The sequence below is a fragment of the Erpetoichthys calabaricus genome, chromosome 12 (assembly GCF_900747795.2).
Source record: "Erpetoichthys calabaricus chromosome 12, fErpCal1.3, whole genome shotgun sequence".
Lineage (NCBI taxonomy): Eukaryota > Metazoa > Chordata > Cladistia > Polypteriformes > Polypteridae > Erpetoichthys > Erpetoichthys calabaricus.
In genome coordinates this window covers 34742185-34759936 of record NC_041405.2, presented here as the reverse complement: position 1 = coordinate 34759936, position 17752 = coordinate 34742185, and the positions used below count along the sequence as shown (strand labels likewise).

The following is a 17752-nucleotide window of genomic DNA, read 5'->3' as shown; positions in this document are numbered from 1 at the left end:
TTTTTTTAGACTTGGAATATACAGTATATTACTTACACTGTAACCCACGTTAATCCATGTTCCAAAGTCTAGATCCTCTACTGCTAACCAGGTTAACCCTGGTAACTTCTACATTAGTGTAGATCTTAAACAGATTTCTTCATACATCATGCCTACATTTCTTCAGTCTTATTTTCATCCTTTATCAACTGCTTGTCTGTGTTCCCTACCTTTTTAGAAATACTCTGTAGATTTCCCCCTTATCACCAAGGTTGTCAGGTATATAAGACGAAGAGTAACCTAAAACTACAGAATGCACTGCATGAACACTGTAGGCATTGGAATTTACTTTTTCCTGCATGTTACTTTTGAATATGACCTTTACTTGCTGTGGTATAAAAGTGGTGTTTGAGAACTTTGCTTGTTTTTATAAACTCTGAGATTTTTTTTTTTTTGCTGTTGCATTACAGGAAATTGGATCCACAAGCCTCTTTATTGCAGAAGTGCTGGGCTCTGTTGTCACTTACAGCCAGGCATTTGGTGAAATAAGTCGGGAGTTTCCTTACAAGTAAGTCTTGCTTTGCCCACATGCTGATGCTTTGTCCTACCTATTGCCATCTTGGTCTCTATTTTAATAGAAACCAAATGAATGAGGTACAGAATGTAATTCTAATTTTGAAGGGGTATAATGTATTGGTTCCTTCCTTGGAAGTTGGAATACTTAAGTGCAAGATCAATTATGTACTGTCTTTTGTGAGCCTACTAACCAAGGCAAAATGTAAGCTAGCTGAATGGAATAGGTTTTATTAAATCTATCCGTGAAAGTTCATAAACTGAAATAACTGCTTTAAAATGTCTTTCTAAAGTTTCAAGATACAATGCAGCTATTCAGAGGGCAGCCTGGTCAGTTTGGGCTACATAGTGAAGAGTTTGCCACCACAGTCTGTGGTGTCCCATCCCATAGACCCAGGGGTTCAGCTGAGAGTGGCTAAAGGTAAGACTTGAACAGGGAAAGTAGCTTAACCAACACCCCCAAATGCCCATTGCCCAAGGAATTCTGAGTTAATGGGTTGAAAAATGAAGTGTCTGAATCCTGTGATATTCCTGCTGGTGCCTGAATTACTAATACTCTATCTGGTTCATTTCAGATAAATGTTACACCCAGTACTATCCAGAAACTGGTCTCCCCTTAAGATTATTGCTAGGTTCTAGTCTGTATTTGGAGTTGTGCCTCCTCAATTCTCCTGATCCAGATGCAAAGCTACTGGTGAACTACTGCATTGCTTATCCAAGGTCTTCTGAAGCAGCCTGGGTGCTGATCTACAATGGGTGAGGTTACAAAATGGACTTTTCCTCCTTCCAATACAGCTAGGCGCAAGATATTTTAAAGTTTCCTATTTTTGTAAAGAGCCAAGTTCATCATTTTGCTTCAGTCTGACCGACTTCTTGTCTCAACTAAAGGGATGCAAAATTACGAAAGGAGGCCCTTAATGTCCCACTTTAGTCATATTTTCCTTTTATAGTACTTAAAATTCAGTTGTAAGAAACCAGGAATTCCATCAAAGCTGTTGCATTTAGCAGGTTAAACCAGTCCTATGTAGCGACATTTGCTGTATTTGGCACGCAATACCAGACTTTCTTGGGACACTACATTTACATCTAAACATTACAAATATGTATACATTTGTGTTTTGCCATGAGCCTCATTACAAATTGATATAAGGCTTAATCATTTTGTCAAATCACTTTCAGGTTGAGTCTAAGAAAATAAATACAAATACTAATGTTGATGTTAAGGAAATAGCATTTGTGCATTATGAATGTTCATATTTGGAATCTGCATTTTATGCTTGCATTTCAGTCACTGATTGTGGCTCAGTTGGCAAGATTAGATTTCTAGTAGCCCAGATTACAACTCTTGGATATTTGTGTGACTGCTATAGGGCTATTGGATCTCAGTGAGCAAAGATCTAGAAGACCTGAAGCAGATACAGCAGTTCAGACAATTTGTATGACTTTGTGACATGCTCCCATTTGATAGCTGTGGTTTTTTTAAAATCCCTTTTCAGTTGTCCCAACGCCCTGGACCCTTCACCTTTACATCTACGCAAGTCTCCACACAATCATTGCCGGAGATTTGAGGTGAAAACCTTCCAATTTGTGGACCGTAGAACAAAAGCATATTTGGATGAAGAGGTGAGTCTTTAGGGAATGGAGCTACGCATCTGCCTACTGCTTGATACAGATTTACCTCAAGAGGTGCAGATTTTAAACATGGCTTCATTTCCCTTTTCAGATTTACATCCTCTGTTCTACAGAGATCTGCTCATCTACTAAGACTAGCTGTGATGGTGCTTGCTTTGATCATACAGGTAGATTCCCACTGAAATTAATTTACAACTTTAAAAATAACCATCTCAGCCAAGTGCAACTTCTAGGAGCTGAGGAATTTGATACCAAGTATGGTGAAACAAGTTACCTTTAGAACGTTAAGGATTACAGTTGAAAGGTCTCAGTCAAAATACTAGGCTGCATAAATGTTGGGGCTGGTGAACATGCGAAGACCACCTAACCAGTGCAGGATATTGTGCTGGAATTCTGGATCTGACCAGATTCTCAGTACTGCAACACAGTGCAACCCAGCTTCTTATACACACTCGTACACGTTACACCGCATTCTTGGCATTTAGTTCCACTACTACCAAGCCTAATCCAGCTACCTTTTGATAACTCTCTAAATATAAATATAATTGTAGGACTAAAGACAGTAAGACTACTGCATAATTGAGGTTCTTTTTGTCAGGGTTACATGTGTCCAGACTACCTGAGGAGGAGCAGCAGCATTCTACTGTGCATGTAAAAGGGGTGAGTACTGAAGTTGCATTAATAGACTAGACTGTAACAGTTAACTAAAATATTTCCCCTCGTCTATTTATGTAATGTACCTTGATGAACACATGGCTTTACTGTTGAACTGCACTCTTGGTGTCAAAGGTTCCTGCTTATGAAGTCTCTTTTGCTATACTATTGTAGGAGCTACTTGCTTGTTATATCCCCAGTTCTTTCTAGGATGAAGGACCATACTTGAACTGTTCTCAAGCACATCTAAAGCATGCAAGTCTGATAGTTTTTAATTTGACAAATATTTTCTTTTTCCTCCAGATCTGAACATCTGTGGTGATACAAGTTACTGGTTTGTGTTCAAGATCTAAATGTATTGATTTGAAACTTCATCTAAATAAATGTTTTTCCACCTATGTTTATTGGCCTTTGAACAGTGTGGCTTATTGGGTAGAATTACTGGCTTAGTTCTAGTATCAATAGTCGAATATTTTTTCCATGAACCTGATCTATCCTCCTTTTGAAGCTACAGTGGAGACAACTTTAGGTTTCATCTCATGCAGTACCAGGTAAATTGTGTTTCCAAGTGTACATTAAATCTTCAGGCTTGGTTTAAAGAACTGCAGAAAACTTCAATGCATGCACATGTTCTAGGGCCTCCCTTAAGTCACTACAGGTTGAATTGCCCAAAGAAATGAATTTGATTTAGTCTATTTGGAATTGGGCCTTTTGAGTAAAATAGTTTCTCAACAGAACTTTGGATTTAAAAGGTGGGGCTCTGAAGCAATAGTCTACAAGCTTTAGGCTGTGAAGGAAGCTAGGACTTGGATATTTTAATACTCTCCAGCAGGCATGAACTTTCCTAGTTTATTTCCATGTAACCCACTAATCTAGCAAATGTAACATTTGCGTTAACTTCAGCCATGGATAGCCAAGGACCTGGAAAGGGGAGAGTGTTTCAATGCAGAGCAATAACCCTTTAAGGGCAAAATGTGTGAATGCAAATGCTTAACTCTTAACTTAGCCAGAGTATTCTGTGGAAAATAGTGTAAACTTGGTATACCCAAGACTATTTGCCACCTTGTCAGAGGCAGCATTCCCAAAAGCAGTTAGTCCCCATCAGAGGAAGTAGTAGCTTTCCAGATAGACCAGTTTCTGTGCTGAAAATTGCACTGGGGACAGTACTTTTGTCGTAGCGAAAAACTGTCACCAAAAGGCTTTTGCCTGAAATGAAGGTTATTAGGAGACTCGGAGGATAGGCAGTGTCATTTTATTGCAATAAAATAATAACACGGACTCAACCCAATCGGCCAAATTGTGCTGAACAGTTCAGAACCCAATACTTCTGTATCATTTATCACTCTGACCTCATTCAATTAGTTCATTCTGCACCTGTTTTTACTGTCCATTGTTTATCTCTAGTTTCTGTTTTGCTTATTTTTGATTGGTCTTCGGCTGGGTAGATGTTTCTTTTTCCATCTTTGGGCTTTCTTGTGTCATTTCCTTTCCTAGGCCTTTCAAACTATTTTATAATGGTGGCTTAAAGCTAAGCTTAATTTTAAATATGGCATGTGCTTTTATTTAATCATTTACTTGGCAGTCCTAACTTGCATTAGTATCTACACTATGGTTACTGATGTCTATTTATTTATGCTAATACATGAATACACTAATTTTTACTTTTCATACATTACATCATACATTACATACTTTTGCTGTTTCTGCTGGCTTCTTGTGTGCCTACCAGAACCATTTTTCTATATTATGTCAGTGGTATCGTTCCTCGGCTTCCTAACCTTGAACACAGGTGTTCCTGTTCCCTTCTCCTGTCCTCGGGTAGTTTCTGCACATCATTCTTTTCCTGTCCTATCCTTCCTTTCTTAATACTTCAAACTTTAGAAAATGCAATAAATCTAAGATCTTTATTTTAACTATTTGCTTGACATATCTTATTAGTTTGTCATGTCTAAATTATGCTAAATCTAATGCTTTTAGAAGCTGTAAAAATTACTTTTACGGCTATTAATGCTAATATGTGCTATTTATGCTTAATGTATAAATTTATCTTCCATACTTTCTCATTAGCACAAAGAAAACTGAGCAGCAATGCATAACAAAAGCGATCACTATAGCAAGCATAACTGGAAATAAAACTGAGTGCGCTATGTGAGTGTGTAAGTGAAGATCTTTGGCCAGGGCTGCCAGCAAAATGCCAAGATCTTTGACTTAAAAGATCAACCACAGGTAGAATGTAGGTGCATGAGCTAAAATCTGCAGCAGTGATGGGCAGCCTCCTGGTGGTGGATGTAATCTGTCAGTTTGTCTTGAAGATAAAGGTGCAGGTTGTAGACCTTACATTTCAACTGTTAGATTTGTTCTCTGATTAGTGTGATCCAAGAGTAAATGTGATTAGTTTACTACTGTGTCCTTATTCCTATTGGGGTTAGGCAGCTCTTATCTGGAGAGCAATTTCATTTAACTTTTAATAGAGCTACCGTGACTATGATGGGTGTATTACTGTCAAAGCTCTGGCACTCCACTTGAGTTAACAAAATGGGGAGATCAGTTCTGAAAGTATGCAGAGTAAGGGAAAGGGACAAGACAAGGTGCTGTATTCTACAACGCAAGCTAAGTGTATGGTATTTTCAATGATGAACCATGCATATTATAACATTTTGCGTCCACAAAAGACAATTGAGGTAAGTCATGTTGGGTAACCAAGCATTACTTAGCTTGTCCTGTGCTCGGCTAAAGATGAAACTTGGTATAATGTTGTGGTTTGAAAGATCACGAACTTTCTATTCAATGAGAAACAACCTTAGATAGGGGTTCTGACTTTCAACATGTCTATTATTGCAATGCCCTTTTTAATTTGTTAGTTACAAAATGGTGAAATAAGTTATTGTCCATAGAAAATATCTAAGTGTAGCTGGCCATCTTCTAGGTTCAGCTTAATTCAAGCAGACCAAGTGGTGAATATGGTATAAGGGGTCCATCAAAGTTAAGGATGGATAAAAAGAGATCACCCAAATGGACCACAGAGAAGGTTGGAATGCCAGCCAGCACTTGTTCATCGATATGTTCAAAGTTGACCAAGTTGTTTCACAATCCATAAGGCATGACCATGAAATGCCACAAGCTGCGATTGATGGAAAAATAGTCTTCCTTCATGCCTTTAGTAGCTAAAGCAAATGGCAGGTAGCCACTCTAAGTCCTGGGAGCTGAACCAGCTAAATATACTGTCATTCAAGAGATTGGATAAGAGTTTGGCTCTGTAACAATGGTCAGCTGGCTGTAGTCAATGTGCAAAGCTATCAGCTTTGTGTAAATCGGCTAACATTATTATTAACTAGGACTGCTCCAAAGACTCAAGGGTTCAATCATACCTACTACTGCCATTTCCCTAAACATTGCTATCTGTGGAGTAACAGGCAGTGTGGGCACTGTCAGTTTTGTTGCAGTCATCACCAGCAGCATAAATGTCTAAGTGCTTCTCTAGGAGATGGAAAAACTAGCTCTTTCACAAAATCTGTACTGCATTGCCTGAAAATTGTAACCACCATACTTGTAATCACAAATAAAGACGACAGTGTAGTTGTTCATTGAGGTGTTAGTGCTGTCCTTTAACTTTGCTGTGCTGGATGACAATTGCACTGAGTAGAGACTTTGTGGGCCAGGTAGGAACCTGGATATTAATGACATGACGGCTGTGGGCATGACTTGATCCCAGCAACAGGCACTTGTCCCCTGTGCATGCACAGTGTTTCTTCCTCAAAATCCAGGACCACTCTCTTTATACTGCTAGAAAAGATCTGCCCCTAAGATACACAGGTTCAACACAGAGGCCAATTAGAACTTGTGGTATACGTAGATCTGCCTGATAGTAATCTGGAGGCCACCTCAAAACCAGTCCTCAGAAAAACAGAGGTAGTGATAGTTTGGGACTCGATCATGAGGGAGATTGAAGCGCAGCTTTGCTCCAGCGATAGTCTCTCATGGTGTGTTGCCTTCCGGGTGCAGAGGTGGGAGACCTCCCTGGAAGGGTGGATAGGCTCTTAGCCAAAGCAGGGGTGGATCCAGTTGTCATTGTCCATGTTGGAACAAATGACATAAATAAGGGGTAGTCTGTCAGTTCTGCAATCCAAATAAAAAAAAAAATTAGGTGCCAGGAGAATTAGGTATCAGGCTGAGGAGCAGAATTGACAAGGTAGTCTTCTCTGAAGTTCTGCCTAGGCCATGTGCCAGTCCAGATAACATGAGATCAGAAGGTTTAACGCATGGCTGAAATCTCGGTGTAGGATAGAAGGGTATAGGTTGTGGGGCACTGGAACTCCTTTTGCAATAGATGGCACCTGTTCTGCCGTAATGGGTTAAATCTGAACAGGATGGGCACCAATGTGTTGGGGACACGTATGATTGGGCTAGTCGAGGATTGTTTAAACTAGGAAATGGGGGGGGGGGGGTATGGGGGGAATTAGGACAGCTCAAGTTTAGAACTGTATATGGAGGAACAAACACTAAACACTAGTGTAACAATAAAAACGTAATGTAAATTCTAACCCACTGTTTAAATGTAAAGGAGTCGCACATTAAAAATATTTTATTTCTTCTAGCATTAAGGCAACTGAGTTGTATGTAGAGGAGCATAATTATGATATTTTAGCAATACAGAAACCTGGCTAAATAACAATGATGAAGATGAGTATAACATAGAGGTATACATATCTTTTAGGAAGGATAAACAGAACAGAAAAGGAGGTGAGGTTGCTGTTTATGTCAAACATAATTTAAACAGAAGTCCTCTTCAGTTGTGGCTTCACCTGTAACGCATTAGGGTTTGCTGTAGTCCCCCCCAGTGCAGACACAGTAATTTCAACACACATACTTTTAATACTATATTAAAAAAGGCAAATTTACTGGGGGATATTATAGACATGGGGGACTTTAACTCTCCAAATATTAACTGGGATAATCTTGCAAATAGCAAAGCACAAGAACAGGAGTTTTAAGAAGTAATCAGTAGCTGTTTTTTAACACAGTATGTTAAAACACGAATGTGGGGTGAAGTCTGTCTAGATTTTAGACCTTTGTAAAAATCAGGATTGAAGTGAGGGTGTAGTAGTGATTGAACCACAAGGTTCAAGTGACCATAATATAATACAACTTCTCAGTGTTTTATAAGAGTGTGGATGCCAAGACTAAAACTAATTTTACTTTGGTAGGGCAAATGGTGAGCAAATGCTTCAATGTCTAAGGAGGATAGACTGGGATAAGCTTTTAAGTATGAAGAAAGATGAGGAGTAGTGCAACAAGTTTTACCTGTAATTCAGGACAGGTACATACCTAAACTGGGAATTTACAGGAAATTAAAAAAATACCTCCCCATTGGATTAATAAAGAGTTAAAAAAGAAGCTTCAAATTAAAAAAAAGATGTGCAAGGCATATAAAACAAATAACTCCAATGTGAATTGTAGGGCATAAAAGAACATGGAGGCAAACAGAAGGATATCAGGGAGGCTAAAAGAGAGTTGAAGAGGAATATAACAGATAAGGTGAAAAATGACAAAAAGAAAATCTTTCAATATTTTAGTACTTAATGATCAAAGAGAAGGTGAACTGCATTCAGGAATAGTAACGAGGAATTAAAAATTTCAAACAATGAAATAGTGGATGCTCCAAATAAGCATTTTTCTGAGGTCTTCAGAAGTGGAGAGGAAGTTGATAACCTCCCAGCCGTAAATGGGATTACTAAGGAGGTACTGAGTGGTTTGGAAATTGTACAGGGAGAAGTACTGCTGATTAAGTAGACTGAAATCAAACAAATCACCAGGACCAGTTGATATTTACCCCTGAGTTCTTAAGAAGGATAGTGAGTACATATATAAACCCTTGACACATATTTTTAGGAAGTCACTACACTAGGGAAATTCCAAAGACCTGGAAAATGGCAAATATCTCTTTATATAAAAAGGGTGACCAGGTAGATCCAAGCAACTATAGGCCAGTAAGCTTAATGTGCATCACAGAAAAATTAATATAATGAATTAAGGATAACATTGGGGCAAGAGGCAAGTACAGGAGGTTATCTGAACAGTCAGCATGGGTTCAAGAAGAGGGAGGTCATGTTTACTAACATGCTGAAATTCTATCAGGAAGCAACAAAAGGGTATGATCAAGTCCATCCATCCATCCATTTTCCAACCCAATGAATCCGAACACAGGGTCATGGGGCCACCACAGGACACACACACACACACCAAGCACACACTAGGGCCAATTTAAAATCGCCAAGGCACCTAACCTGCATGTCTTTGGACTGTGGGAGAAAACTGGAGCACCCAGAGGAAACCCACGCAGACACAGGGAGAGCATGCAAACTCCACGCAGGGAGGACCCGGAAGCGCTACCACTGTGCCACCGTGCCGCCCATGATCAAAGTCATATGATATTATTTATATGGACTTTCAGAAATCATTGATAAAATGTCACATGAGAGACTCGGCATCAAAGTAAAGGAAGGGGGAGTTCAGGGTGATGTGCATTGATGGGTGCAGAATTGGCTCAGACACAGGAAGCAGAGTGTGATGGTGCGAGGAACCTCATCAGAATTGGCCGATGTTAAGAGTGGTGTTCTAAAGGGATCAGTGCTGAGGCTGCTGCTATTTCTAGTACATATAAAAGATTTAGATAGGAATATAAGTAACATGTTGTTTAGTTTGGAGATGATACCAAGATAGGTGCATATTTGCATATAATCTCGAACATGTTAAATCATTACAGAGGAACTTGGACAGCATACAGGCTTGAGCAGATTTGTGGTAGATGAAGTTTAATGTCAGTAAATGTAAAATATTAGACATAAGAAGTAGAGATGTAAGGTTTAAATACACAATGGGAGGTCTGAAAATTGACAGCACACCTTATGAGAACTTAGTGGACTCTACGTTCAAAGAGGGTTCAGAAGCTATTAAGAAAGCTAACAGAATGTTAAGGTATATTGCACAATGTATAGAGTACCAGTCCAAGGAGGTTATGGCCAAGCTTTATAATGCACTGGTTAGGCCTCATCTGAAGTACTGTGTGCAGTTTTGGTCTCCAGGCTACAAAAAGGACAAAGCAGTGCTAGAAAAAGTCCAGAGAAGAGCAAGAAGACTCATTCCAGAGGTACAGGGGATGGATTATGAAGAAAGATTAAAGATGCCTCATTTTGAAACAGCAGGCTTTAATATAAATGGCAGAAAGGGATCATTTCAGATCAGTGATTATTTAATTCAATATTAACATGACTGACACTTATATAAATGGATTTCTATTCATACAGCACCAACCTTATGTCAAATAACATCTTAGCCTTATAAAAAGATGTGGACAGAAACATTTCATATGACCTAATTCAGGTTTAAAACTGCATGGAAAATGAATGCAATGTACTACACGCAAAGGAAATAAATATGACATACTAAATATGATAAAATATATGACAAGCTGAAATTCAAATGCACATAGAATCAGTATTTAGAAAATGTATTGCTGAATAATGAGATTTTTTTATTAATATCAACATGTAAATTAGTTGGCAAATATTTCTAACATTAAAAATTTTTTTTCTCTAACCACAGTGTGGTCAAGCTGAAAGAGGGGAAATGCATTTTAAGATTAGGGGATCTCAGATTTAAATCTTTGCACAAGATATATCAAGGAATTCATAAATAACATTGTCTTATGAATCTTTGATGTCCTGCGGTGGGTTGGCACCCTGCCCAGGATTGGTTCCTGCCTTGTGCCCTGTGTTGGCTGGGATTGGCTCCAGCAGACCCCCGTGACCCTGTGTTCGGATTCAGCGGGTTAGAAAATGGATGGATGGATGGATGGATCTTTGATAATAATAAATAATAATAAGAATAGATTAAATAGTTTAAATACTTGGGATCAACAATATCGAGTAATGGAGATTGTGGAAGAGAGGTGAAAAAGAGTGCAGACAGGGTGGAATGAGTGGAGAAGAGTGTCAGGAGTGATTTGTGACAGACGGATATCAGCAAGAATGAAAGGGAAGGTCCACAAGACGGTAGTGAGACCAGCTATGTTATATGGGTTGGAGACGGTGGCACTGACCAGAAAAGCAGGAGACAGAGCTGGAGGTAGCAGAGTTAAAGATGCTAAGATTTGCATTGGGTATGATGTGGATGGATAAGTTTAGAAATGGGTACATTAGAGGGTCAGCTCAAGTTGTACGGTTGGGAGACAAAGTCAGAGAGGCGAGATTGCGTTGGTTTAGACATGTGCAGAGGAGAGATGCTGGGTACATTGTGAGAAGGATGTTAATGATAGAGCTGCCAGGTAAGAGGAGAAGAGGAAGGCCTAAGTGGAGGTTTATGGATGTGGTGAGAGAAGACATGCAGGTGATGGGTTTAATAGAGCAAGATGTAGAGGACAGAAAGATACAGAAGAAGATGATCCACTGTGGCGACCGCTAAAGGGAGCAGCCGAAAGAAGAAGATGAATACATGCTGTCCATCCATCCATCCATTTTCTAACCCGCTGAATCCGAACACAGGGTCACGGGGGTCTGCTGGAGCCAATCCCAGCCAACACAGGGCACAAGGCAGGAACCAATCCCGGGCAGGGTGCCAACCCACCGCAGATACATGCTGTCACTACAGGAAAATATGGAACTGTTAAAATATTATATTATAAACTATTTCATTAATTGCAAAGCACCACAATAAATATTGCACCCAGGAATACACAAGGGCTATTAAGTTTTGGAGTTCTTTTCAGAAAACAAGTATAGGTTTAAATCATAGTGTAAAAAAATTTATATTATACAAAAAGGGAGACTGCGCTCAGCTGTATAATCAGTCTAATATATAAAACAGAATGTGTGTTTGTGTTTATCCTGTACCGGTAAACCTATCTCAGCCCATTTTTGCACAGAGTCCTTATTTGTTCAGGGAAATGCCACAGGTAATGTGTCTTTCCAAAATTTTTCCCCACTGGGGAACTTAATTCAGTGAGCAAATCTGAGATTTATTCATGAAGTGCACCAGGAGACCTTTTTAGAACTTAACATAGACATGCAAACTTGCTCCATATCCTCAGTTTAACACTGTAAAAAAAATGTGACCTTTCCAACTTAAAATTTTCTAGTGACCCGTTGCACTCAAAAAATTTACTTCACCCAATTAAGGTTATGTAAATTGATTATTTTGTTGCACAGTATTTACCAATCATAATAGTGCATATAACAGCAAAAAAAGTATTGGCAGTCATCTTGTTTAACTCAAGGTCATTACCAAACAGACAAAAAAAGAATTAATCTCCTTGGAATCAAGATTTAGGAATTTAGAAAACGAATAAATCAAATAAGACAACAGACCATTTAACTGTCAATTCCATTTCACTAAATTGTTTTAAAACAATGATCAAAGACGAACACAATTAACTGGAAGTGTCACACAGAAATTCATATTCCATTTGCAAATAGTTTATTTTTTTAGAGACTGCACTCTAGCAGTGTAGTCATTTCCAAGGTGCTGGAACACTTTCTGGATCACCTCAAATGTGTATTTAAGGTCTTTGAGTTCATATTAAGAGCATAAAGTGGGCCGAACAGGATTGTAAAGCCATTTGTAAAGTTTCCCAAGTTCTCGACAACAACCTCCTCTTCAAAGACAATTACAACATTTACTGCACTGGACAGCAATCCTGAAGGGATGCCATGCTTGACCAACTCTAAAATTCCCATTGAAATGTTCCTTGCATGAGTCTCTAATGGCTCAGAAATTTACAAAAGACATGAAATAAAATTAGACACTTCATAAAATGACCATTGTCATGAGTATCACATAAACTGTATCAAAATACCAAGTTCTTTGGATATTTATGCAAGTTACACCACCATGAAAAGACTAAACTGATGCACCACAAAATGAGAAAAGCAAATTACCAGAATATTTTTTGAAATGGAAGCCCGCTTTCTTAGATAGAAGGGAAGACTCGGATGAACAGTGTCTCTCCTGTGCGCTGCTAAGTCTGTGTAAGCAAAACAAATCCAACACTAAATAAGGTCAATGAATGGAGGAGAAAGAGATTGCTTAGTTTATCATACACCGATTATACTAAGATGAAGCCAAACAGAAAAATCAATATTACTCTCAAGTTGACAAATTGGCAAAATTGCTTTAGATATATTATCTACCTGTATATCCAGTTTTTCTAGAAGCTTCTCCATTTCCTGTTCTCCTTATCTATCCTTTAGCTCTGTACATCTTTAGAAAGCCCACAGTAGAACTGCCCAATGATGTTAGGAGTGCTGACTTCATGATCAACACAGGTCAGGAGACACCTTTTATTAATGACACCCTAGTACTACATATAAAGGTTCAAAACTAAAAACGTAGTGCTACTTGTATTAATCTGATCACTGACAAAGAATGTTATAAACTAAAGTGAAGGTTCACTCTGGGCAGACATACCCGGTGTTAAATTTAAACTGGATAAAGCATTCAACTGGAGTACTGCATAGATGTGTTACAATGTGCTGAGAATGTCATGCATATTAAAAAATGCATTCATCAGTTAGAAAATGATACGTAATAAAGCAAATATAAAAATCAATCAACTTCCACACACAGTAATGTCAGATCTGCTAGCTATAACACCCATCCATCCATTTTCCAACCCACTGAATCTGAACACCGGGTCACGGGGGTCTGCTGGAGCCAATCCCAGCCAACACAGGGGGCAAGGCAGGAACCAAATCACAGGCAGGGTGCCAACCCACTGCAGGACACACACACCAAGCACACACTAGGGCCAATTTCGAATCGCCAATCCACCTAACCTGCATGTCTTTGGACTGTGGGAGGAAACCGGAGCACCCGCAGGAAACCCACGCAGGACATGGGGAGAACATGCAGACTCCACGCAGGGAGGACCTGCGAAGCGAACCCTGGTCTCCACACTGGGAGGCAGCAGCACTACCACTGCGACACCGTTGTTTATTATATGGAGAAAAAAATAAAATGGGGAAATACTTCCAAGGCATTCCTTAGTTGTCACATTGTGCAAGGCTAAACACTCAAATAAGGTGGCATGGTGGCGCAGTGGTAGCACTGCTGCCTCGCAGTAAGGAGACCCGGGTTTCGCTTCCCAGGTCCTCCCTGCGGGGAGTTTAAGTGTTCTCCCCATGGGTTTCCTTCAGGTGCTCTGGTTTCCTCCCACAGTCCAAAGACATGCAGGTTAGGTGGACTGACGATTCTAAATTGGCCCTGGTGTGTATGTGTGTGTGTGTGTGTGTCTGCGGTGGGTTGGTGCCCTGCCCGGGATTGGTTCCTGCCTTGCGCCCTTGCGGGTTGAAAAATGGATGGATGGATATTTATTACTATTGTATTATCTATTTACAGTTTTGCTTTTTTTTCTTTAACTTCTTGCAAAGCACTTTGAGCTAGCTACACATGTCGTTTTCCGTGTCCATAACGTTGGTGGTTTTATGTGTTTTCATGTGCTCTTCAGCCCGAGTTTGCTGGTCATTTGCCGTACTGTATATGCACAAGTTGTGTTAAGCCATGTGAAGTGTGTTTTGGTGTCGGAGCTCTGCTACTGCATTGGCATTCATGACGATTTCAATCCTGACGATATGTCGGGCACAGATGAAATACTGGACGCAAACTTAATGGCACTGTGTTTTCCATTGCTGATTAATGAATGCACGCTGCCTGCCTCGCTTGTTCGAATTGAGGAATCGGAGAACACAGGTCTGTAGCCTATAAAGAGCCAGCGTAGGGTCACCATTTTTCCTCCAAGGTGCCTACAAAGCGTACATACGTTCGGCAGGATACATAAAATGCTAGTTTCATCACGGGGAGATACGCGCTGAAAACGCGCTGCGCTCCTCCAGGGTGATAGAATGGACCTTACAACAGAACTGGCGTGCTGTGCATTCACTGCTGCATTTACAGTAGATGGTAAAGGAAACCACTGCTGTGTTAATGCGCCTTTACAGTAACCCACCAAAGTCCTGTACATGTATCTTACGCTAGCGAGCTCGATTAAAGACCTACACAATAGTTTCTCAGAAAAACGCGGAAGTTTGGACAGGGGCTTGCAAAAAACCTACGGCGGCTTACTAGCAAATGACAAATGTGGCTGAAGGCAGACAGTAGTTAGCTAATCATAAAAGTGATAAAGTAGGCTATTGCTGACGTGCAGAACTGTGTTAAACGAATAGGCAAATAATATTAACTTTACAGAAAACTAAATTGGGCGGCACGGTGGCGCAGTGGTAGCGCTGGTGCCTCGCAGTTAGGAGACCCGGGTTCACATGCATGTTCTTCCCGTGTCTGCGTGAGTTCCCTCCGGGTGCTCCGGTTTCTCTCCCACAGTCCAAATACATGCAGGTCAGGTGCATTGGCAATTCTAAACTGTCGCGTGTGTGTGTGTGGCGCCCTGCGGTTGGCTGGCACCCTGCCGGGTGTTTGTTTCCTGCCTTACGCCCTGTGTTAGCTAGGATTGGCTCCAGCAGACCCCCGTGACCCTGTGCTTGGATTCAGCAGGTTGGAAAATGGATGAAAACTAAATTTAAAACTAACTTACCTTGCTGACCAAGTTAACGTTCAAAGTATTAAATTATTAAAATAATAACGAACCAAGTGTAGAATTTGCATTACTGAAGAAAATTACGCATAAGTGTACAACTTCACATACCTGTTAACGTATGATCGTTCATTTAATGTTGCTATTGACGGATGAAACATTAAATTAAATTTTGCAGCTCGTCTAGAACGTTTGAATTTACCCCCTAATTTGCGCATGCTCAGTAGACGAAATGCATCAATATTTTATTCAGCAAACATGTATTTTTTTCTCAAACCTGAAAAGTTGACTAAGTACAGAAACATTATTTCACGAATGGCATAAATTACATATTCGTCCATTCGACATTTTTTTCTTTTTTAGGACAACATTTTTTAACTCAAGTGTTGCACCAACATTTTTTTCTTCATAAGCACAATTTTTTTCTCTCAACTGCACATTATTTCACCCGAGGTAGCACCAGACACCCTTGTTACTCATAAACTAAAGCTATCAAGAACACAAGAAGACTTTTATGTTTCTGTCTTTTATATTAAAGAATGGGAAATTGCCATCTAACCTTAAAATGGCCCACTTTATATAACTGAATTAATGCTGATCAGTCAGATGAAGTGAAACCACTAAAGCTCTCAAGTTTTTAGACTATCCTTTTAATTTATCCTGTACAGGCCAGGGTAGTCAATCCCATGCATAGAAAGCGGCAGAATCCCCATTTAAGACTATATGCGCTTTTTATTATACACCCAATTTAAATATGAAATTATTTTCCATTTTTCAGGATTCTACATTCAGTAGGATTGTTTTGGTAATTTTAACAGCTAAATCTTTTAATTTTTGAGGTAAGCAACATTACAAATGCGATGACTTTTCATTGATAGGAACAAATAACACTCATTATCTGAATATTAATATACCATACCATACCATTTTTATTTGTTAAGCGCTTAAAAACACAGCATTACAACTGACCGAAGCGCTGTACAGTTAAAACAAGCAAGACTAAAAGCAAAATATTAAAAACAAACATTAAGAGAGAATAAAACAGAGACACTAAAAACTGGTCAGGGGACCCAATAAACAGAGAAATAGCAAAAACCAAGTGGAAATAAGACAGGTTAAGAATTAAAAGCCAATGTGAAGAAGTGCGTTTTTAGGTGTGATTTGAATGTGGCGACTGAAGCGGCTTGCCTAAACCACTAAAGGTAAGGAGTTCCAGAGCCTAGGTGCACAGACGGAAAAAGCCCCTTTCACCACGAACTTTAAAACGTGCCCTGGGAACGGTTAGGAGCAACTGATCTGCGGATCTAAGAACACGAGGGGGATTGTGACGATGGATATTATGTTAGTAAAACGTTTCCCTAAAGCTCTAGTTAAAATGAATGCATTTTGCCATTATTCTAGCGCTCCTCTTTTATCCAGTAATATTTTTACAAATTACTAGCCATATAGATATTGAAAAAATATGGGATCCACACACACACACACTATGCTAATTTGAATGACAGAATGAACTTCACAATTTATAATTCTTTAATTAAAAAAATATTGACTTCTTTTTTTAAAAACGATTACCAATTGTTGTTCCTAATATTTTAGAACCAAACTACAGCGAAGATTAAGAAATAATAATAAAATTACTTTTTGTATATGGCTTAACAATAAGTTAGATTTTGTTAATTTTTTAATTCCTAAACTTTCTTTGCCTATTTACTGAACTTCTATCAAACATAAATGTTAAATTAATGTTAATTAAGTGCAACTACATGGTATTAATGTAGTTAAAATACATCAATTGCAAAGACTGCTCCGCTATGCTAATACACACAAACACGTGGGGATTAAACACTTTCAAAGACTCGTTAAACTGCGAAGAGCTAATTATTACCTTAATTTGTAGCCTACAAAAAGTGTAGCCCGTCGACGGTTATAAATAAGACAACGAAAATCAACTCGATTGTAAAAAGTTTTTTTTTTTTATTTTTTTTATTGTCCTTTGTTTGAACTACTGCAGGCTAGAGAGGCGGAAAAAAAAACCCAAAAAAAAATACCACACAACAACCAGCCCTGAAGAGGGACAGATCTGCTCACCGTTAAGAGGAGCGCCAGAACATGTTACGGGAGAAGCCGGCGTTACCGCCGGGGCTTCCATTGGCTTGTCTGTTGCTGGCAAGCGCGGCTTTTCTTACGGTGTCTGCCGATCGGCCGCCTGTTACAAACGAAACGGGTGTTTCTGCACGATCGAGTCCTGACACAAGAAAAGAAAGCTCTCGGCATGACGCCGGTAGTAGCTCCCCGGGACAGAAAAGTCTGTTATCTCTGGCTTGGCACAGTGCC

The 17752-nt window shown here is 39.4% G+C and overlaps 1 protein-coding gene across 14 annotated transcripts in view; it reads left to right on the top strand.

Moving 5' to 3' along the window:
* LOC114644623 (zona pellucida sperm-binding protein 4-like) overlaps positions 1-17752 on the top strand; it is a 68005-nt gene that overhangs the window by 6035 nt on the left and 44218 nt on the right. For 5 of the 14 annotated variants that reach the window (XM_051934381.1, XM_051934383.1, XM_051934375.1 and 2 more), the window contains exon 4: positions 450-547. The exons of 2 other annotated variants lie outside the window; for them this stretch is intronic. In XM_051934381.1, coding sequence (XP_051790341.1) covers positions 450-547 — 98 coding nt within the window. Of the gene's footprint in view, positions 1-449; positions 548-845; positions 974-1127; positions 1309-2048; positions 2176-2275; positions 2352-2782; positions 2845-17752 lie in introns of all 14 variants that reach the window. 7 more of the 14 variants (XM_051934386.1, XM_051934376.1, XM_051934378.1 and 4 more) reach the window with 5 other exon arrangements.